Source organism: Stegodyphus dumicola, chromosome 3, assembly GCF_044657685.1.
Source record: "Stegodyphus dumicola isolate Sdum_Otavi_A_Nest chromosome 3, ASM4465768v1".
In the NCBI taxonomy this organism is placed as follows: Eukaryota; Metazoa; Arthropoda; class Arachnida; order Araneae; family Eresidae; genus Stegodyphus; species Stegodyphus dumicola.
Window position 1 is genome coordinate 28,632,539 of NC_140770.1, and position 21,447 is coordinate 28,653,985.

The window sequence follows — 21,447 nt, forward strand, 5'->3', positions numbered from 1 at the left end:
TGTGAGACAGTTTCTGTTATAACGTATTGTTTGGATACTGCCGATGTTGTTTACTCAGAACCCAAATTAGTCGAAATTCATTTAACTTAAATGAAGTCTGATATTTTGTGTTAGAAGTTAATTCTTAAAAGTAATTCAATTACCAGTACTGTCAGGAACTCTTTGTGCTTTTTTTTTATATACTTTTCATACTTCTGAGCGTAAACTGCTTTTCGAGTTTCGGTGGCATAACAGTATTTAGTGAGATATGACAGAGGATTCTCTTCTGTAATAGTTTAAAAAAATTTATATGAATACAAATTTATGCGCAAAATATTGTACAAAATGCATTACTATATATTTTTACAAAGTAATGTATGGTGTATTATACAAAATACATTATTTAATAAAAACTAAATTCTATTTTATTTCCTTTTACAGAATTATAAATCTAGTTTTACCTTTCAGCCTTGTCATATCAATTGGTAATTCAAATCGGCAAGCTGAATTGCTTGGAATTACGCGCATGTCGAGATCTTCAGCTGATATTTTCTAGGAAAGTAAAGTACAAAGATATATAGATAATTTATCACCCATTTCTAGGATTTTAATTATCAACAAGTGTGTTTGAAAACTAAGATATAAGAAACTGGATCGGAAGGATTACGAGACATATTCATAAATATTCATAACCTCTTTAAACGCTGTAAACGGCAGTTGTATCGTATGAAGGTAGTGTAAGCAAAATAGGTAGATTTTCAATCTTTATAGTCCTATTTATGATTAACATTAATTAGAACCGCACCAGTTTAAGACAAAAGTATTAATTAGTAATTTGTAGAATCATTGGGTTATTTTGAAGCGGGAAACGTGAAAAATATACAATGCCCTCGCCCGGGACTCATACCTGGACCTCTCGAATATGCGCCTAGTGTGCTACCGCTACACCACGAAGGCATGCAGAAAGTAAGGCGAAAATAAAATGATGGAGAAGATTAATCATGCAGTAAGGATTTTAATTTTAATGCAGTAGGGATTTTAATTTTAATCTTGTTTTTTAGCTATGTTCTTTATGTCTGTTTGAAGGTGTTGTTTCTAGCTTGCTCTGGCGCAGTCCGCAAAAAGGCCATAGGGCGACGTAAAGTCTGCCAGGAGGGTCCGGCTGCGTCCCTCATATCCCATATCCCTTATATACCCCCCTTTAAAAGCATGGAGGTAAGGTCTTACTTCCCACCTCCATGTTTAAAAGGCGACTGGGGATTAGGGGACCCAATCGCCAAATCCTAGCGATGAAGAGTTGCTATCCATCACCTTTTAATTCGGGGCCCACTGTAGAGTCGTTAGGTTACTATTTTGGAACAGGAGACGATGAAAATTGTGCAATGCCCCCCCCGCCGGTATTCGAGCATGGACCTCTCGAATATGCTCCGAGTATACTGCCGTTACACCACGGAGGAGTAGAAAGGAGGGCAAAAGGTTTATTTATAGACCAGGTGGATCGGATCGGATCGTATTCCTCTCATTTGTGTCCTTATTAAGTTAATTTTAATATTCTAATAGTTAAAATTCCTGATTATGTTGTGAATCCTGATTATGCTGCGAAATGTACTGCTGCAACTCAAGGGCGAATGGAAGAAGACATTGAGACTTCAGTTTGGTTATTAACTTTGTAAGATTTTCACTAGTGTAATTCTCAGTTAATGTAGAAAGAGACGAATCTTAAGAACTAGTTAGCGAATAATCGCTTAAGTTCGTGTGACAAGAAACAACAAGATGGAAAGGTAACTAACCCTTTATTATTCCAATAAGATTTAACAAAACTCCGTCTTCGATTGTACAATAAAAGCCGACACTTGGGCTTGAACTTAAGAGACTAAGAATTAAACTAAAACTAAGATTAACTAAAGAAATGTAGCCGAAGCTATCAAGATTCTAATCGAGTTGGCCCCTTAACTCTATTTGACTACGAAGCTTATCAAGGGCCTGAGTACGGCCGAACGTAATAACAGCTTTGAGAGAGAGAGTAGCCAAAAGGCAGACGCGCGCAAATCAGAAACTCTGATTCTCTCTAATTCTGCGAGTAACTTCGCGGTTTAAATACCGCTCCTCCTCATTAAATATTCAGAAAAATTCCAAAACTACGTTCTAGCCGGAAGTAGTAAGTTGAAGTTAAGAATTTGACAGGAAAGGAACTTAAAATTTAACTGTTAATAAAATTAACATAATCCTTACGACCTTTAAAATAAATTCACAATAATCACTAGCTAATAATATAAGAAATAGCTAATAATATAAGAAAAGATAAATTTTCCTTTCCCCTGTTCTTGGAACTGCACTCAGATTATTTTATTTCAGGTTTGAATTTAATTAAAAGCTATCAGCGATTTGAAATCGAATAACAAAAGATAAGTTAATTTGTAACATCACCCGAGTGGTGATCAGGTGTGAAAGAACAGTTCCAATGTTGTTCATGCATGCTAAATAAGTGTAAAACGATCAAACCCTCAGCCCGGGGTATGTAGCGGCTTCCCCCCTCTGACGGTCTAACTCAGCCCGTAAAGGGGCGGCGAAAGAATCTGCCATCGAAATGTGGGTGGCTTTCTAGTGTGAATGGCATGAGCAGGTCTTGGTGGTACATTTAACATCATGCACATAAAGATTTTCTCTACACTGGGATCTTGCAGTGGCTGCCGATGATCTTATTGATGTCGTCTGTCGCGGCAGGTTGGTGTGTGCTTTACAGACTGGGACAGAACAACTTAACGTCTTAAGGACAGTTAATTCCCAAACTACGCATAGCTGTGTTCCTGTCTCCAGAGGATTTATAATATGAAGAATAGGTCTTCAAGGTTTGGGTTTACAACTCGGTAGTTTAATAGGTTATCCTATTAAAGCTTCCACTATCTCTAAGTCCAAGGAATAAAAAATCAAACTGCTTTCTTAGAAACAATTTGGAAAGTGGACCAAAGAAATGAAATTTGGATCCTGGATTGCTTTATCTTTACACAAAAGTAAGGTTTTCAACCACTTATTGATCAGATGGATTCTAACAGCAAAAAAACAGGAAAACGAGTCAAAGAAAGGCCCAAGCTTCGTCTTGGCTTACGTTTGGTTTGTACCAATAGATATTTTATTAAAATTGCCAGACAGCCAGAGTTTCTACTCTGGCCAAATGAGAAGCAAAATGATAGAGGTTTGAGGAAAGCGATATTCCATCCTTGGTTATCGTGTCAGTAGAAGAATTTCTAATGTTATCTTTCAATCACCTTTTGAGTATTTGTAATACAATCAATGGATAATGAGAGTCTCTGTTCGAATGCAAAGGATTAAAAATGTGGTATTACAATACTATTATCATTATTTAGTATTTGATTTGTGAATTTTATTACATTTTATTACATGTTGAGTTAGCTTCAAGTATTCAGCCCATTTACAGATCAAAATGTTATTTAAAAGAAGTTATTAGAAAATTTAAAATATACTGTAATCTCTATATGATTTAAAAAAAGAAAATTAAAATTTAAAAAAAAAATGACCGTGAAGATCTATACATGGTCGTCCTGACATCCTGATGAAGGCTGCACGATGAAGGCATGTTGTAAACTGTACTTCATAAAGGTGAAGGGCACTTATTATGTCTTGATGAACAATGATTAACTTGCAAAAAGATGCCAACATATTTAGTAAAGTTAGTTATTATTAACTTATATCTTCACATGGGCGTCATAGAAAGCTGATGAAGGTTACATTCTTCATAGTATAAACTTCAAAAGAGTCCTGGCATCTTTGTGTCTTATTATTGGATCATCCTTGTTCCTTTGCGAACGATGGTCATCTTGCATATAGGTGCCGTTCCCTTTATGAAAGGCCGCGTCTGTCATACCACTCTCATCTGCGCTTCTTAGCAACAATCTAATATTTCTGTCTTAAAAGTTTAATGCTACAATACATGGCACTTCCTGAAACAGTATATCAATTCCGGCGTTAATATGATGAGATAGATACTATCTTTATGGTGCAATGTTCACAGAACGAGTGAATAGATAGGCAAAATAAAGCAGGAACAGTGTTTTATTTGGCGACTTTTTTTTTTCCAATGGCGGGCACTTACCTATAACGGCATTGGCCACTACTAAGGCCAGAAGTGGTGGCCATTTTATTGTAGAGGCACCTACAATATAATTTCCTAATAGGCGGTCACCGTTACCTCCTATGAAGGGACAGACAATTTTACATCCATGCCTTCTCTGGGATTCGAACCCGGGCCCTTCTGGGCAGTCAGGCTTCCCTAACCACTATACCGCCTGGGTGGCTTTTGGTGACTTCAAGTCTTCGAACACGTGGGCAGTCAGAAGACAGAAAATAAACTATGACCAACAATAGATATTGTCTTATCGTTAGCCATGTTACGACCTACTACAAAGAGCGTAGCACAGATATTTATAGCGGGCTATTTTTAAGTGAGGCTCTCAGTACTTTGTTTTGGCATTCATTTCTTTACCGTGTTCTTTTATAAAATGAAATTATATTTCATTTTATTTTATATATGCATTCATTTTAAGACTGTTTGTTTACATATTGAAACGCGTGTCGCTCAGTATTAAAAAATTATTTTACACAAAAATATTTGCCTAAAAGTAATTCTCATTTAACATTTCTGTTCATATTAGATATAAAAGTTGCCAGGCTCGACGCTAGACTATCTATCGCCTGGAGCAAAATCTGCCGAGTTTTAAATTCTGCTGCCCGGTTTCTTTCTTAGTTTTGAAAGTTTTACCGTTCGGCGCGTTTGCACTGGCTCTGGCGCGGCCTTGAATGTAGCCTAACATATAAAGTCGAAGCTGTATTTCTTTCGTATACATATATAATTCTTGGATTTTCCCAAAGTCATCTTATTGCAGGTATTTAACTCTTAAGAACAAGATTTTGTTTACATTAAACATTACTCTTTTAATTCTCGATTAAAAAGTGGTTTAGATTTTTTATACAGGATGTTTCATAGATCATGGAACAAACTTGGAGAGGTGGTGGAGCATACTAAAACATGCATTTTTTGTATAGGAATGTAGGGTCTAAAGTGACGGGTTAAGGCAGGAACGAAAAAAAAAAAAAAAAAAAAAAAAAACTACACGAGAGGAAAATGTGTTTATGTACAAAATCAACGCAGAGTGCTTCTTTGCAGCAATACAGTATTCACAATAAATGTTCAAAAAAGGGAACACTAACAGTAATAGGAACTACAGCTGTGATTGGCTGGCAATGCAGCGGTAGAGGGCGGTAGTGAGCTGGACGATGCATCAGAGGATCATTCGCAACTCTGATGTCGAGCGTGATGGGTGAGTTTACACATAGGAAAAAAGCTGACATGCATCTCATGTATGGTGCTGCTAATGGGAACGGCAGAGCAGCGTTGGTTGTACCAGGTTCCTGGTTGTACCAGGAACGGTTTCCGAACAGGCGTATGCTGAAGCACACAATGTTCGAGATGTTGCATCGGTCTCTGTGTGAAAACGGGCCATTTGAAACCACCTCTGACACTAGGATTGGAAGAAGTGCATGACAACCTCCCATTAAAAGAATCCATCTTGAACATTGTGCATGAATCACTTTAGACAAGTACAAGAGCTATTGCACGTCGTCTGTAGCTAAGTCATTCCACCGTTTGGAGAGTATTGCATGAAAATGGTTTGCACCCATACCATTTGAAGAAAGTCCAAGCCTTGCAAGAGACAGATTACCCTCTTCGAGTTCCTTTCTGTCATTGGTTCTTGCAGCAATGTGTGGCGCAGGCGGATTTCTCATCGGATGTACTATTCACGGACGAGGCAACGTTTTCACAGGACGGTATTAGTAGCCACAACATGCACGTGTGGGTAACTCATAATCCACACGGCACGCGTCCACATGCATTCCAAACCCGCTTCTCCTTGAATGTGTGGGCGGGTATTGTTAGCGACTACCTCATAGGCCCATACCTCTTACCTGCACGTACAAATGGCTTATGTTATCATATTTTTCTGCAAGAGGTGCTACCGATTTGCTGCAGGATGTTCCAGCTATCGTTCGTGATCGCATGTTGTTCCAGCATGATGGTGCACCAGCCCATAACCATGTGCGGGTCTGCAATTACTTGGATGAGACATTTCCGGGCCGATGGATTGGCCGTGGTGGACCCTTTCGATGGCCACCCCCGTTCGCCAGGTTTATCCTGCTTGGATTTTTTTATGGGGCCATCTGGAAAAGCATCATTTATGAGACTCCCGTTGACTCACTGGAAGTCCTCGTTGCACGACTATCCATTGCGGCTGCAAGCGTGCGCGAAATGCTTGTCGTTTTTCAAAATGTTTGTCAATCCCTTCTGCGAAGTTACCAAACATGTATTACTGCTGGTGGTCGCAATTTTGAACATTTATTGTGAATACTATATTGCTACAAAGAAGCACTTTGCGTTATTTTTGTACATAAACACATTTTCCTCTCGTGTCATTTTTTTTGCGTTCCTGCCTTAACCAGTCACTTTAGACCCTACATTCCTATAAAAAATGCATGTTTTAGTACGTTCCACCACCCCTCCAAGTTTGTCCCATGATTTATGAAACACCCTGTATTATACTATTTTATTGTTAGCAATTATGTAATGGCAGCATAGTACAGATATATAAGCACAAAAAGATATTCTAATGAACTTATTAACTACTAAGTTTTGTATCAACACAGAAAATGTTGAATTAATGGCTTCACAAATTATTAAATAAATTTAATTTCACAGTTATTTATAAAATTCCTTTATGGATTCGAAAATAATTAAAAAGAATTTTATACATACATTTTTCATTTCTTCGATAAATTTGACAACATCTTTCACCAGACACTTCGATTTTATAAATGAGGTAGGAGGACGTTTAAGGACAAGCTAAGATAAATAAAAATGAAGATTATCAGAAAATTTCTCTAAAGAAGTAAAAGATAAATGAGAATAACTGTATAGAAACAAGAGTTTAGAAATTTCAAAACTAAGATTACAAATTATTAATATCGAGCAGTATGCTGTGAAATTAATTAAATAATTAATAAATAAGTCAAAACGAAATAGGGGGTCAGCAGTGTAACAAGAACAAGCATCAAAATTGAAACAAAAATAAAACAACTCTTATCATTTAATTTTCTAACCTATTATTTTAAGTTAAGGTACCATCTGATTTAATTTCCTTGCCAAAATGCAAATTTCCAGCACGCATGATATTCAGATTAGGCAAAAGGAAAGAAGCATTTAAACGGAAGTTCTTGGAGTGTGAAATCAGAGCATGTTCTGTCTTGAAGGCCACTACAATAGCTTTGACTCTCTGGGAATTATAATTCTGCGGCGTTGAGTTGTTCTTGAATTGGTGCGGACTGTTAAACTTTATTTAAGTTAACAAAGGGTTTATTTAATATAAAAAGGTTAATTTAAGTTAAAAGGGTTAATTTAAATTAATAATACACCCTTCTCCAGGCTTTGTAGTGTTTTAAAAGAATTGGTGATAATTCTCTAAACAATCTTGAACGTCACGTACATTTTATGAAATCTAAAAATAGACAATGTTACAACACAATAAAATAAGGTAATGAAAATAATAAGGCAAATAGTTAAAAATTCTTTGGTCTTTTTTAAGGAGCAGCCGAAGAATTTTCAACATAGCAGCTTTTCTGAATTATATCTGGATGATTATAAATTAAAGAAATAATTAAAATGTAAGTGCCAGATAAAAAATTAATTAATTAAAAATAATAATTTACGTCAACTAAACATTTTTATATTAATATATGGCATCAAGATACGATTTGCTCTAATATAACAAATAATACTTTAAAAATAAACAGTGTAAAACAAGAATTCTCGAAATTAATAACCAGAAATAACGAGGAAAACCATTGGGGAGATTAAAAGCAATGGGCTTATAAGATATTTCTCCCGCCTTCCTAGCGTGCCTTCGGGGTTTAGTGGTTCTGCACGTTAGGCCGCTAATCCAGAGGTCCGTGGTTCAATTCCCGGCGAAGGCGTTGCTAATTTTTCATCTTGCCTGCTTCCAAAAGTGACCTAAGGTCTCTATAGGCTAAATAAATATTTGAATAAATAATTGTTGCCGATTGATTTTAATTTGTCCAATGGTTTTTCTGGCTTCTAGTTTCAAAAATTCTTATTTTATACTGGTCATTCTAAAAATATTATTTTTTAGGAATCACATCGGAGCAGATTGTACCTTGATGATTTATTAATTTTTTTAACACTTTATTTGATTGCTCCTGTATCTGTACTATTATTTTACTAGATTTACATTATTATTTTTAATTATTTTAATTAATTTTTTACTTGGTATTTACTTTATAATCATCCAGATATAATTCAGAAATGTAGCTCTTTTGAAAATTCTTCGGCTGCTCTTTGAAAATGGCCGAAGAATTTTCAACTATTTGGTTTATCATTTTTGTTATGTTATTTTACTGAGCAGCTGTTTCGTTTTCGTTTCGATTTTGATGTATGTTCTTTTTGTTAGACTGTTAACACCCAATTTTAAATTAATTATTATTCCTAGATTTATATATTAATAATTTTTTATTAATATATAATAAGATTAATATATTAATAATTTTAAATTAATTATTATTTCTAGATTTATATATTAATAATTTCTAATTTATATATTAATTTATATATTAATATATATTTTTTCAATTTTTATTATTTGATTTGTTTTTGCAAAGATAGCATTATGTTTCTTAATTATCTAATGTTTATTTCAATTACTTTGAGTTTTATTTCATAATTCCAATTAAGATTCCCACTGTTGAATTTTTATACAAATAGTTTTCAATTAACAAGCATAAAAGCGAAGGTGTCGGGGGACATTTACTCAAGTAATTTATAAATTTTACTACATAAATTGCTTTTCACTCAGAATTTGTATTAGCGAAAATGCTTAATTCAGAATGAGTTCTTTGGTACTCTACTTTGGTTCTAAATCCCATCACTTCACGGAACTATTTGGCCTAACTTATTTTGCCAGTTTAGCATAACCATTTTCACTTGAGTAAAAGACGAAACACCTTCGTATTTATTGATTAATGCTCATTGAACGGGAGTTGGTTTGTTCCCCTTGAAAAAATCAACTAATTTTCGATCAATAGCGATAATTACTTGCTTTTAATTTAATTTATTTTTCAAAGTTTGAAATTTTGTTATTCCTGATTTAATTCAAGTCCCCGTAAAACATTTTTAATAATTTACATTCAAGTTACTTTAAAACACAATTTTCGAAACTAAACTTCCTACATATGGGTTCATTCTCTTTTGATACTTCTACTAAATTTATATTAGGAGATAATATAATCAATATTTCTTTAGTAAATAAATTATTTTTATCTTACTTTGCAGCTATTGCGCAAGTATTAGAAAAACTTGTTTCTGAAATAAGTGAATTTACGATGATACAACATTATATATATATATATATATTAGAAGTAAGAGTAACGTTCAAAAGCTTATGCAAAAAAATACATTTCACTCTATAGTTCCTTAACCACTAAGCAGTGCTTAAATTGCGCGGGAGCCCAACGGAGCCCGGCTCCGGTACTTGGTACTTCTTAATTTTCAAAATAAATTACAATTTTAGCGAGAGCGCACCTGAGTCCTAGATAAGATGAGCTCCGGTACTTCTTTTTATAAAGCTGAACTACAATTTCAACTGAAAAAATTTAGAATTCGTAACATTTTAGTTTAACAATAAGCAGACCTTGCAATACTCTGTTTCCCTAGAAATACGAACTTATGAGAACATGAGACGTTCGAGTAAAGTCCTCTCACTCACATGCGGAAACTTTTCCCTTTAAGAAGGTAATAAATTTGCTGGAGTTTGTTTAGGAACGCCTAAATTTCTCGGCATGCCATCGTATCTAGTGTATTGTTATCGATGGTTACAGTTAGTTATCCTCACAGGAAGGAAAATTTGTGTTCTTAAATGTGCGTTAAGTGACAGTAAGAGGGAAATACTGAGATAAACTGCTCAAGCACGTCCTGTACATCGTCTTCCTTACAGTATCCACTAATATAACCAATTGGCGGGGGGCGAAAAGCGTAACCAGCAACTTTACATTCATCCTTAGAAGTTAGATCCAGGACTCATTTTACCCCTGACATACATCTGCTTGATAGCTATAATTATATCAGCAGAGAGCCGCTGTCAAAGAAAACGTTCTCTCTCACCAAGTTTCCCCTCATTTTTGGTTTCCACCCTCTCATACCCTCACGCCCTCATTCTGTTTCGCCCTGTATTTAGCATTATCTGACTTTTCATCAGCTATACTTTAAGGATGTTTAATTTTGTGATGATAAAAGAACATTCCCCCCCCCCTACGATCAGAGCTTAAATTAGGCCGGAACCCACCGGCTCCGGTGCTTCTTAGTTTTTGTAATAAATCATAATTCTAGCCGAAGCGCACCGGAGCCCTGAATAAGAAGACTGCGGCACTTCTTTTACGTAACTGAATAATAATTTCAGTAGAAATTTTTATCTCGAAAACTTTATTTTAGCAATATAATTTTATTAAAAATCACTTATTAGATTTTAATTTATCTCTTTACATTTTATTTAATTTTAATTATTTAATTACTTTAATCTTTAATTATTTCAATAAATAATATTTAATTAATTATTTAATAATTATCAATTAAATTATAATTAATTAATTATATAATAATTATTGATTAAATAGCGATTTATAAACATTAATTAAATAGCTATTAATTAATTTGAGAATAATTAACTATTTAATTTTAAAATTATTAATGAGTTTAATAGTCATTTTATTTATTTATTTAGTCTTCCATAGGGCTCCGGCACTTCTAATTTTAGAAATTAAGCTCTGCCACTAAGGTCTCTCTAATTCATGTTGTCTTGCTACTTTTATATATAGATATATGTAATAAAAACTAGGAGAGACTGGTGCATAATTAGAAACATGACACTGGAAGGAGAGAGACAGACGTAGCCGAACTGAGCGTAATCTTTATTGCCAGACACGAACTAATTATCGAAACCGTATTTTTCATTACACATGATCATGAGCACATTACTCACAACGCAATTTTATACAGAGTATCACATTATAAAAAACAGCGTAGTTAGCAGAACGACAAAGCACAGTGAAATGAAATGGATTCCTGCAAGCTAACTGCGTCTTTATTCAATATAGCCAATCTGTTAAGGGAAAGGTTTTGGTTTAGGTTAGAAAAGTTTCAGTTACGTCATCAGCGTTGCGCAGGCCATGCAAGATGGAATAATCTAGAAATAACACAATCCAGAGAAGTTATTATGATCTTTAGAACAACGAGGGAGTATTAAAGGGTTACGGTTAGTTTAGATTATAATTTTGATTTACATATTTTTTATCTTATATATATATTGCCATTTCTGACCTTTACGCTTTGATAGCTTCCTCCTATTTCATACGTGGTTGGCAGTAAACATCTGAGTTGATCGTTTGATTGCTTAGAAGCAGCTCAAACTGGACAACACCTTTTTGATCCCAGCAAATTGACAGCATGATATTTTTCTAATGCAATTTAAATTTCGATATGATTTATACTGATTCATCATGTTTGGAACATGATGGCTTTTAATTAATGTTATTGTAGACAATCCATTTTTCTTCACCAGTTATAATTAGTTTCAAGAAAGAGTCAATTGCATTGCGTTAGAAATGCTTATCGCAAATATTGATTCATTGTGTTAAATGAGTTTCTTTCAATTCATGCGGAACCCAAATGTCGAGTTTCTTAATGAGTCCAAAATATTTTATGTGATTTTCAGTTGTTGCGTACCATACATTTAACCTTTTTGAAATCTCTCGCACAGTTGTATGACGGTTCAATTCAATTATGGCCTTAATTTTGTCATCGCCAACTTTAAGAAGGTGGGCCAGAACGATGACCATCTTCAGGTCAAAAATGTCCAGAACGAAATTTTTTAAACCAATTCTGACACATGCGTTCCGTTAAGCAATAAACACGTAAACTTCACATATCTCTTTGTCAGCCTCAGCCAGTTTCTTGCCTTTATAAAGATAAAATAACAAAATTTGTAGAAAATGTTTATTTTTGCACCCCATGTTAAAATTGGCCGTAAAATAACACATGCAAACAAAAATTGGAATTCGTTTTTATAGTAATCTAAAAGTATCAGCTGCCAAATTTTAAAAGAAAAAAAGTATACGATTGACAGATGGATAATAAAAAGAGCATAATGCTATCTATTTGTGTAAACCGAAATTACTTTCTTGCCAAACCAAAATTTTGCTGAAAGAAAATTCCAGAAATGAAAATCGTTAGTGTCGCAGTTTTCTGTACATTTAAAATTATAAAGCTATAATCATAATAGAGAGAAATTACAATTAGAATGTTAAAATACAGTCAAAAGTCCTTAATCCGGACTCGTCGGGACTTCGGCGATTCCGGATTATCGATTTTTCCGGATTATAGATCATCAGTTTAAATCTCGTAAGATGGCATGCAGAAATTCTAAAATTAAAAATATGAAACCGTAATTTATGAAATAAAGAACAATTATGATCTAAAGGGTATCAAAATTTACACACACACACACACAAAAAAAAAAAAGAAAAGAAAAAAGAAAAAAAAAAAAAAAAGAAAAAAAGAAAAAAAAAAAGAAAAAGAAAAAGCTTAATATTTATTTGTTTACTTTATTAAACATTTCTTTCAATGTAAGTTGTTTAAGTTGCTTCGTTTTATGTGACAATACTTTCTCTTTAATTCTATAAACAGAAATAATTTCTTGTTCAGTTACAAAGTTCCGCTGTTCAAGTCCCGTAATTGCCGTGCCGAGAATACCGACTAACTTGTCAATCGAAATTTCTTCGTTTTCACTAATCTCTCTGTCACCTTCTTCATGTCTTTATCTATTTTTTGCAGCAATTCCACTTTTTGTTTGATGGACATCGAAACATACTTTCGTTTTGTAGATCCTTTGGGAGCTCCAGCATCGGAAATTCTATTTGACATAATCGAAAGTTCAAGTTTACTTTTATAAAATTGCTCTTACAGTCTGCAAAAAATAATAAGCCGGATCCAACTCGAAGATTAAGGAACAACGCAATCATGAACATTAACTGAAATAGATAATTAGATAATTTTAGCTTATACCGTCCGTTATACATAAAACGCGCACGCGAAAACGTATTCTGCGTATGCGCAGTCGTGAAGGTCTTACGCACACGCGTAAACGCCTATGCGCATGTGTCAACGCGGCGCATGCGCAGAAAGTTTTTAGCTTTGAGGTCCGGATTATAGATCATTCCGGATTATGGGTGTCCGAATTAACGACTTTTTGACTGTATAGGAAATTTTTATGGCTTAAAATTATACCTTAAAGTCTTCTTTTTCATCGATGGCGGTTTCATCATTTTTCGCGTTCAGGTCTTCAAAATTATTCTTTTCCTTATCATCAGCAATTTCTTCTGCTTCAGCAGCAGGTTGAAAAATAATTTTTTCATCGTCAGGTTCTGAGTCGGGAGCACTTCCCTTATCTTCGATATTTTTTTCAACATTGTTAGTTTCAATATCGTTGTTCTCACCATCAATATTGACAGTTTTTTCTTCTTTCCCGTCTTGCAAATCTACTGGATTCTGTGCTTTGTTTGAGACTTCTTCTGTTTGCTGAATAATTTCTCTGAAAATATAGAATTGAATTTTATGATTCCTGAATGCGTTTCTTAAATTAAATTTAATTTGAGTGTAAGGAACAGTATAAATTCAAAATTACAACGTTGTTTATTTATCATTAATACCCTGTTGTACATATTGCACGTGCTTGAGAATTTACTTCTTAATTGCTGATTTATACCAGGGTAATGAATGATTCAATAAACGTGGACGTATCAAAGAAGATCTAAAATTACTAAAATAATTTTATCCAAAAACATCAATAGATAAAACTTTATGTGCATTTTTAGTTATAAATTAAAATGTTCTTGTTACAAAGTTAGATACTTGGGTCGTATACCTGCGGAATAAACTACTCATGTAGAAGTAAAATCGTGAAATTATTCATTCAAAATCAGGCCGCTAATGACCAGAATGGAAAACAAGCAACCGTTTTGAATAGCTCGATAATCTTCGAAAAAATAAAAAAATCTACAAGATCAAGAATTCAAAATTTCAGTAACTTGCATGTATTCTCAAAGAAAAAGACTGAAAAATCCTTCACAGCGAAGACTTCAGAAAATATTAACCTTGCTGTCGTTGCTGCCTGTTATTTTAGATTTTGAATTGAAACTGAAAATAGTTAATATAGAAAATTCGGTACTATTCCGTTTTGAGGACTGTAAAAAAATTGCACCGAAAATGTATGCGCAAAAGCGCCAAATCTAGCAAACGCGTCCATTTAACAGCGCGCCAAATCTAGCGTACGCGCTGATTTCAGATTGCGAAAGTTTATATAGTTCTATATTTCTTAAGACGCCGTAGAAATACTAGTTTAGTTTTTAAATCCTTTTTTGATTTTAAATCCTTTTTTGATATCATATGGATTTAACAATTTGGGAATTGCCCATGATGAAACGTCTGCAATAGAATTTTGGTTAAAGTGGCAGAATCACCCACTGCTTGACGCGTTTTTAAGAATTGCACATACTCGGTATCTATGTACACGGCAACCTATTTTCACTTAAAAAAAATCCCAGAATTGCACAAAAATGGCACTGCGCACACCCTTAACTTTATGTATGTACACATCGACCTATTTTCACTTAAAAAGTAAAAGAAAATTTACAAAATTCCAATTGTTTTTAACCCTTGTAAAACGCGGCAGACAAATAAGTGGGCGATTCTGCAATTTACCGAGAATTTTTTCAAAGGAAAAGCATTATTCATTATAGAAAATTATGTTTGAACAATCAACGAGATGAAATTATGCTTTAGCGATAACTCGGTAGCGAAATAACGATGCAGGCATCCATTCAGTTATGTTTAGCAGTTTTTATATAAATTATAATAATGATCTAAAATAGTTATTTACTCTAATGCTTCCATTCAGTATTGTTTAGCCTTTTTACTTCCTTGTACGAAGTAAAAAGGAAGTATTGTAATCGCGAAAAGTTTCAGGCAGCATATTTCAACGAAAATATCCATTTTGACCGCTATCGAATGCAATTTAACGATGTTTTTGCGTGATATCTGTACGTAAGGACAGAATAAAATACGCTTTTCCTTCAAAAAAAAATTATAAAACTGCTTTAAACTTACTTCTGAAGAGAATTTTTCGTGGCGTCTGTACCAACGTATGTACGTACGTGCGTGCGTACGTATCTCGCATAACTCAAAAACGAGTAGCCTCAGAACGTTGAAATTTTGTATATAGGACTGCTATAACATGTAGATGTGCACCTCGTATTTTGGTTGCAATCGGCCGCACCAAACGTATATAAATATATTTATATATATATCCACTCTGTTACCCGGCTCAAAGATCTCAGTTTCTTTACTCTTATATATTTGTAAATTGTACATTTTTTTCTTTAAAATGATTGAATTATGTTGTTTTTATCTTCCGGTTAAGGATTTTATGCCTTTAGTAAATCTGTGTGCAATATTTTTAGAATTATCAGCAATTTTAAAGTTGTTTAATTGCCGCTAAGCCTGTTTTTAATGGCGGCCATTGATGTTTACATTTGAAACAGGAGACTAGTGGATTTGTTGCCAATCTAGAGAAACTTAGCTTCGCAACAACAAAGATAACGCATTCATTTATTATTGCCAATTAAATCATGCTTAATTCTTTCTGGAATTTTTTGAGGAAATAAGTGTTTGAAATTTACTTCGTAATTTTTAATATAGATATTTTGAGTTTATTTTTGCCTTCTCGCGAAGTGAGAACTGAATTAATTAAATGAGAAATACTCAATCGTCTGTGAAAAACTGTTTCTTTTTGGTTTTGTTTGCTTAATTTCTTTTATACATAGTTCTAGCTTTATTATAGTATTTGAATAGAACATGTGGCAACGATTAGATAATTCTATTCTTTAAATGATATAAATTTTGGGCATTATGAGTCCGCACTATCAGTCCGGCCCGCCAAAGAAATTTTTGGTACTTTCCCGTTTCAAAGTCTGCTTGGCGCAAATCTCGCCAAGCAGACTTTATTGGCTACAACACACAGTATATACATAAAGAATGTTAACAAATGTTAGTTCTAAGAAATTTTTATTTTGAAGGCATAAATAATATCGTTTAAAATTTTGTAAAAAGATTATAAATAAAGACAATAAATTTGTAAAAAGACATTAATTTAAGAATTTACTATACTTTCATGGTACAACATACTGATTTGCCGTTTCATATCACGTGAACCCAAGTGATGTCATCTCATGTAAACTACGCTATAAAAATATAATTCATTCAGTAATTATCTACATTAATTTCGAGTTAAATCTTAATTTGGAATACAAGTTTAAATGCAAGAATTATTTCAATTCGTACGAATACCTTACTCAAAATTTAGTGAAACCTCTCTGTTTTATTTCGCTAGTGCATTCTCATTAGAATTGATAAATTTAACCCTTGACTTTGCCTTTTCTATATTTTCGCCTTCGGGTGAGCGGTATGATTGCATTTTAATTACCGCGAATGGCCTTAGGGCATAAAATTGAACTATCTGGTAAAAATTCTATGTAATTGACACACTAACTAACACTTATTTCTATGTAATTCTATGTATTGAAAGAAACAATCAATCTGATAAGAAATGGCTGCGACTTGTTTTGAAAATGAGGCGTGAAAGGTTACCAGCGAAGAAATTCCGTTTGCCATCGGTTGTACCATTTTTGGCGACTTTATCGCTTGCGCTGGTAAAATAGAAAAGTACCGATTTTTTTAAATGATCTTATAAAATTTAAAATAAGCAAGAGAGCATGCACATTAACTATTTTACATAGCAATCAGTTTATAAATAATTGCCTATCATCCACGTTCTTTATTAAAAATGCATAGTAAATATTACATAACCTTTTCTAAATTTATGATGAGGGAAATACAGTAACATTCTATTAATTTTTTTTTTTTTTCCATTTTACTTTTTATGAGAATAAAGATGTCGTGTGTTATCTTTGTCTACTTTTATAGTAGTATTAGGTTTGTTCATAGAAATTTTCAGCAGCACTTTTAGTTTAGTAATCGAGGGCTACGTAATTCGCATATTAAAGTCACATATTTTGAATTATAGGAATTTTAATTGCCGTTAATTGAACTTTGGTTTTCGTTTGTTGGCTGTTCTAATTAAGCGTTGCCCCGTCGCTTCCACGAAGTATGTCTAGCAAGATAAATACTCTTTTCTTTTTCATGATTTAGAGTGTAAAGGTAAGAAAGTTATAACTGATTGGTGTATGAATGAAGGTTTAATTAGTTCTGCTTATGAATGTCAAGTTTGTCTTGAAGTCAACGAAAGATGTGCGTCTGGTCAAGCTTAAAGATCAATCGGATGGTTGGTTATGAGTGGGTCTGTCGCGAGAAAGGTAAAGGTGCTCGAAACTGGCGCTCATACCAACTCCATCGGGGGCATGTGGAGACACATTAAGCTCAAGTTTCGCAAACGAGGTCTTCAGCAGTCGGCGAAAGATATTTTGTATTCCTACTTTGCAGAGTTTGTATGGCATCACCAATACTGGGATCAGGAGAAGAAATATCAATTTCGGGATTGCATGATTTGTATTATACACAGTCCAGTCACATTAATGTGACCATCTGTCAAAAGCCAGAATAACCACCTTTCGCAGAGCGGACTGCTGCGAGACGTGCAGGAAGAGAGTCACATAGGTCCCTGAAGGTGTTCTCTGGGATGTTGAGCCATGTCGACTCTAATGCCGTGGCCAGCTGCGCTAGATTACGCGGTTGAGGATCCATGGCGCGAACAACTCGATCGAGATGGTCCCACAGATGCTCGATTGGGTTTAAGTCAGGTGAGTTTGCTGGCCAGGGGAGGACGGTAAACTCATCCTGGTGCTCTTCGAACCACGCACGTACACTGGCAGCTGTATGGCACCTCGCATTGTCCTGCTGGAAGATGCCATCATCCTGAGGAAAAACAATGCGCATGTAGGGGTGAACATGGTCCGCAAGGACAGATGCGTACTTGTATTGATCCATTGTGCCTTCCACAATGATCAGTGAACCTAGAGAATGCCAGGAAAACATTTCCCAGACCATAATGCTCCCGCCTCCAGCTTGGACCGTTCCGGCAATGGTTGCAGGGTGGTTCCTTTCAGAGGTTTCACGCCTTATACGCCAACGTCCATCTGTCCGATGGAGCATAAAACGCGATTCATCCGAAAACGCAACCTGTCGCCACTCAGTGGACGTCCAGCTGCTGTACTGGCGTGCAAATTCTAGCCTTCGCCGTCGATGAACAGCAGTCAGCATAGGTGCACGAACCCGGCGTCTGCTTCGGAGGCCCAGACGCAGCAATGTTCGCTGAATAGTACTTTGGGAGACACTTTTGGTAGCCCCTTGGTTCATTTTGGTGGTCAGTTGCTCAACGGTAGCCCGTCTATCTGCCCGAACGCATCTCCGCAACCGTCGTTCGCCTCTGTCATCTATGGCCTGTGGTGCACCACATTTGCCACGTCGCTGATTTTGGACAGTCCCATTTTGCCATGCACGGTACACTTTTACCACGGCGGCACGCGAACAGTTCACAAACTCAGCCGTTTCGGAAATGCTTCCACCCTTGGCCCGAAAGCCAATGATCATGCCCTTTTGGAAGTCGGATAAATCGCTTCGTTTCTGCATTACGCCAACGATTGAAATGTTTTCCGAAGCCCTCACACACCCTTTATATACGCTCAACTGCACTGTGCTGCCACCTGCCTTCTGTGATTGGTTATTTAACTCTGACATGGAAAGTACGTGGTGGTCACATTAATGTGACTGGACTGTGTATACTTGCAGCAGTCATCCGAAGATAACGATGAGACATAGTCAAAACCACACGAGGTGAGTACTTTTGTTATTTTTGTAACATTTTCGTCATTGTTTTGAGTGGCAGCCATCTTGGAAACATTGCTGTTTGGCGCCATTCTTGGTGTCCGCCAAAAATATCAGAGGACACTCTACTGTAAACTTTTACCGGAAGAGTTAAACACACACAGAGACTCAAAAATTAATTTACATCGGACTATCGTAGGTCAAGAGAATTCTGTTGAGCAGCACACAGCGAAACAATGACAAAGATTCAAGGCTTTCGATAATCTTGTCCAGATTGCTTTCATTCAACCAAACTCATTTAAACTAAGTTTCAGACTCATAAAATTTTAAAGTTTGAGCTTTGTAATAAATTCTGTCTTTTATAAAATTAAAACATTTGGTACTTTTCTGCTGTCAGATTCTGATTCAGAAACACACGTATGTATGTGTGTATGTGTATATGAACACACACATACATGCGTAAGTACGTGTAGACTATGCATGCCTATTTCTGAATCCAGTCCTGGTAGTAGAAAAGTATCCACAAGTTTTCTTTTTCATAAAATAACATTGAAACTTTAAGAGAACTTAATATATTTTGTTTCAAAATGTTCTTAATTTTTTACAAAAATTAAATTACGATAAAAGGTTAAATTTTATTGTCTTTTAGCGTATTTTATATTTGACAGTAAGTTGCTCCGAGAAGGAGTATACCTTCTGGATAAGTTCTAAATGATGTAAAACCAACAGATAGAGAAAAACTAAAAGCAGGTAGTTTCTATCACCTTACTTTTATGGTATCATTTCTATCTTTTGCTTGAATGCCTAAACGGGGTGTAGTGGGCTTGCTGCATAAATAGGCCTAAGCCTTTGATCTTTATGATAGAAATCACGGTTAAGCATCTCCGATGTAGCAAAGAGAAAAAGCTGCCAAGATGGTCCGTAGGCTATGCGACGCCACCGGTGTGCGCTTGCAAAGGCTCTTGAGCATAAGTTTAAAAAACTGAGGCCAGAAATATACTATTGTTTGAACTGCACAGAGTTTCATCATATAAAAATCATACTAAATATGTACACAATCTCAACTATAATACTCTTTTGGGATGACACTTGTAGACGATACACACTGCAAAAATAACACTGCAAAAAATATAGACCGTCTTCGTAAAATAGTAGCTGAAGAAAAGTTCCTAATCAGTATAAATGTATGATTTCTAACTAAGCAGAATGTTCAAATTACAACAGACCTGCCGCTCAGACATTATAGTGGTTAGGGGACACTGAGTTGGCTTCCGACCCAAGTATACTTGATATACAGTGGTTAGGGAAGCCTGATTGCGATACCGAAAGGCCCGGGGTCGAATCTCGGAGAAGGCGTGGATGTAAAATTGTCTGTCCTTTCACAGGAGATAACGGTGGCCGCCTATTAGGTGCCTCCACAATAAAATGGCGACCACTTCTGGCCTTAGTAGTGGCAAATGCCGTTATAGACAAGTGCCCGCCATTGGGGAAAAAATTAAGACTTTTCTATGCCATTAATTATTAATAACATATTGTAGCTGAATTATTAAAAATAAGATAGTCTCAATGATATTACACTAAGTAATTATATACTTACTTGTCAAGCATTTTCTGAGTTTTCTCTGAGCAGAATCGGTTGTTAGAACATTACACATTCATTGCTATAACTTCATAATTAATATACTAGTGAAAGTTCGTCTCAATGTTTAAACATAAATATTTCACTTTTGTATATTTTCAAGGTAAAATTAACGTGACTAAAAAGAACGCGCTTCTTGAAGGCCGACCATAAAACTTCAACAATAAATATTATACTTGATAGTACACTCATGTCCATAAATTAAGGAAAATGCAAAATCAGGCAAAGGAGAGCAAAACAAATTTGACTTATTTGTAAAGCTTATTTATTAAACAAAAGGTAAAAAGCAAAAAAAGATGCTATATGTTTGATATTATTAAAAAAATTAGCGATTTTTTCTCCCTGGAACAAATTAAAAAAAAAAACAAAAAAAAAAACGCCTATTTACAAAAAACCAATATTACATGGTTGGTATGATTGTTAATACATTGTATGTCTCCCAGACGATGCAATGCAGTCCATACAACGCTTAGGCATGCTGAATATCAAATTATCGATCTGATCTTGGGGGATATTACATCACTCAAAAAGCAATGCTCTCCGAAGTTCCGGTAGACATGTACGAGGAGGTTAAGGGGCTGCAACTCGTCGGCCAAGCATGTCCCACACGTGCTCTACTCGATTCAAGTCCGGTGAGAATGCTGGCCAGTCCATACGGGTGATATCAACCGATTGAAGGCATTTGCTTACGATGTTTGCACGGTGAGGACGGGCGTTGTCATCCATAAACACAAATTGTGCGCCCATGGCGCCCCGAAAGAAACGTGCATGTTGTTACAGATTGACGTCCCGATAGATTTGG

At 35.1% G+C, this 21,447-nt stretch overlaps 1 protein-coding gene across 1 annotated transcript in view; it reads right to left on the reverse strand.

The window, feature by feature from the left end:
- Positions 1–21,447, reverse strand: part of LOC118193386 (uncharacterized) — a 41,900-nt gene that overhangs the window by 10,373 nt on the left and 10,080 nt on the right. Inside the window, exons 4-7 of the mRNA XM_035364464.2 lie at positions 13,397–13,700; positions 6,806–6,892; positions 441–531; positions 144–265 (exon numbers count right to left, since the gene is read on the reverse strand). Of these exons, the coding sequence (XP_035220355.1) occupies positions 144–265; positions 441–531; positions 6,806–6,892; positions 13,397–13,700 (604 nt within the window). The remainder of the gene's footprint in view (positions 1–143; positions 266–440; positions 532–6,805; positions 6,893–13,396; positions 13,701–21,447) is intronic.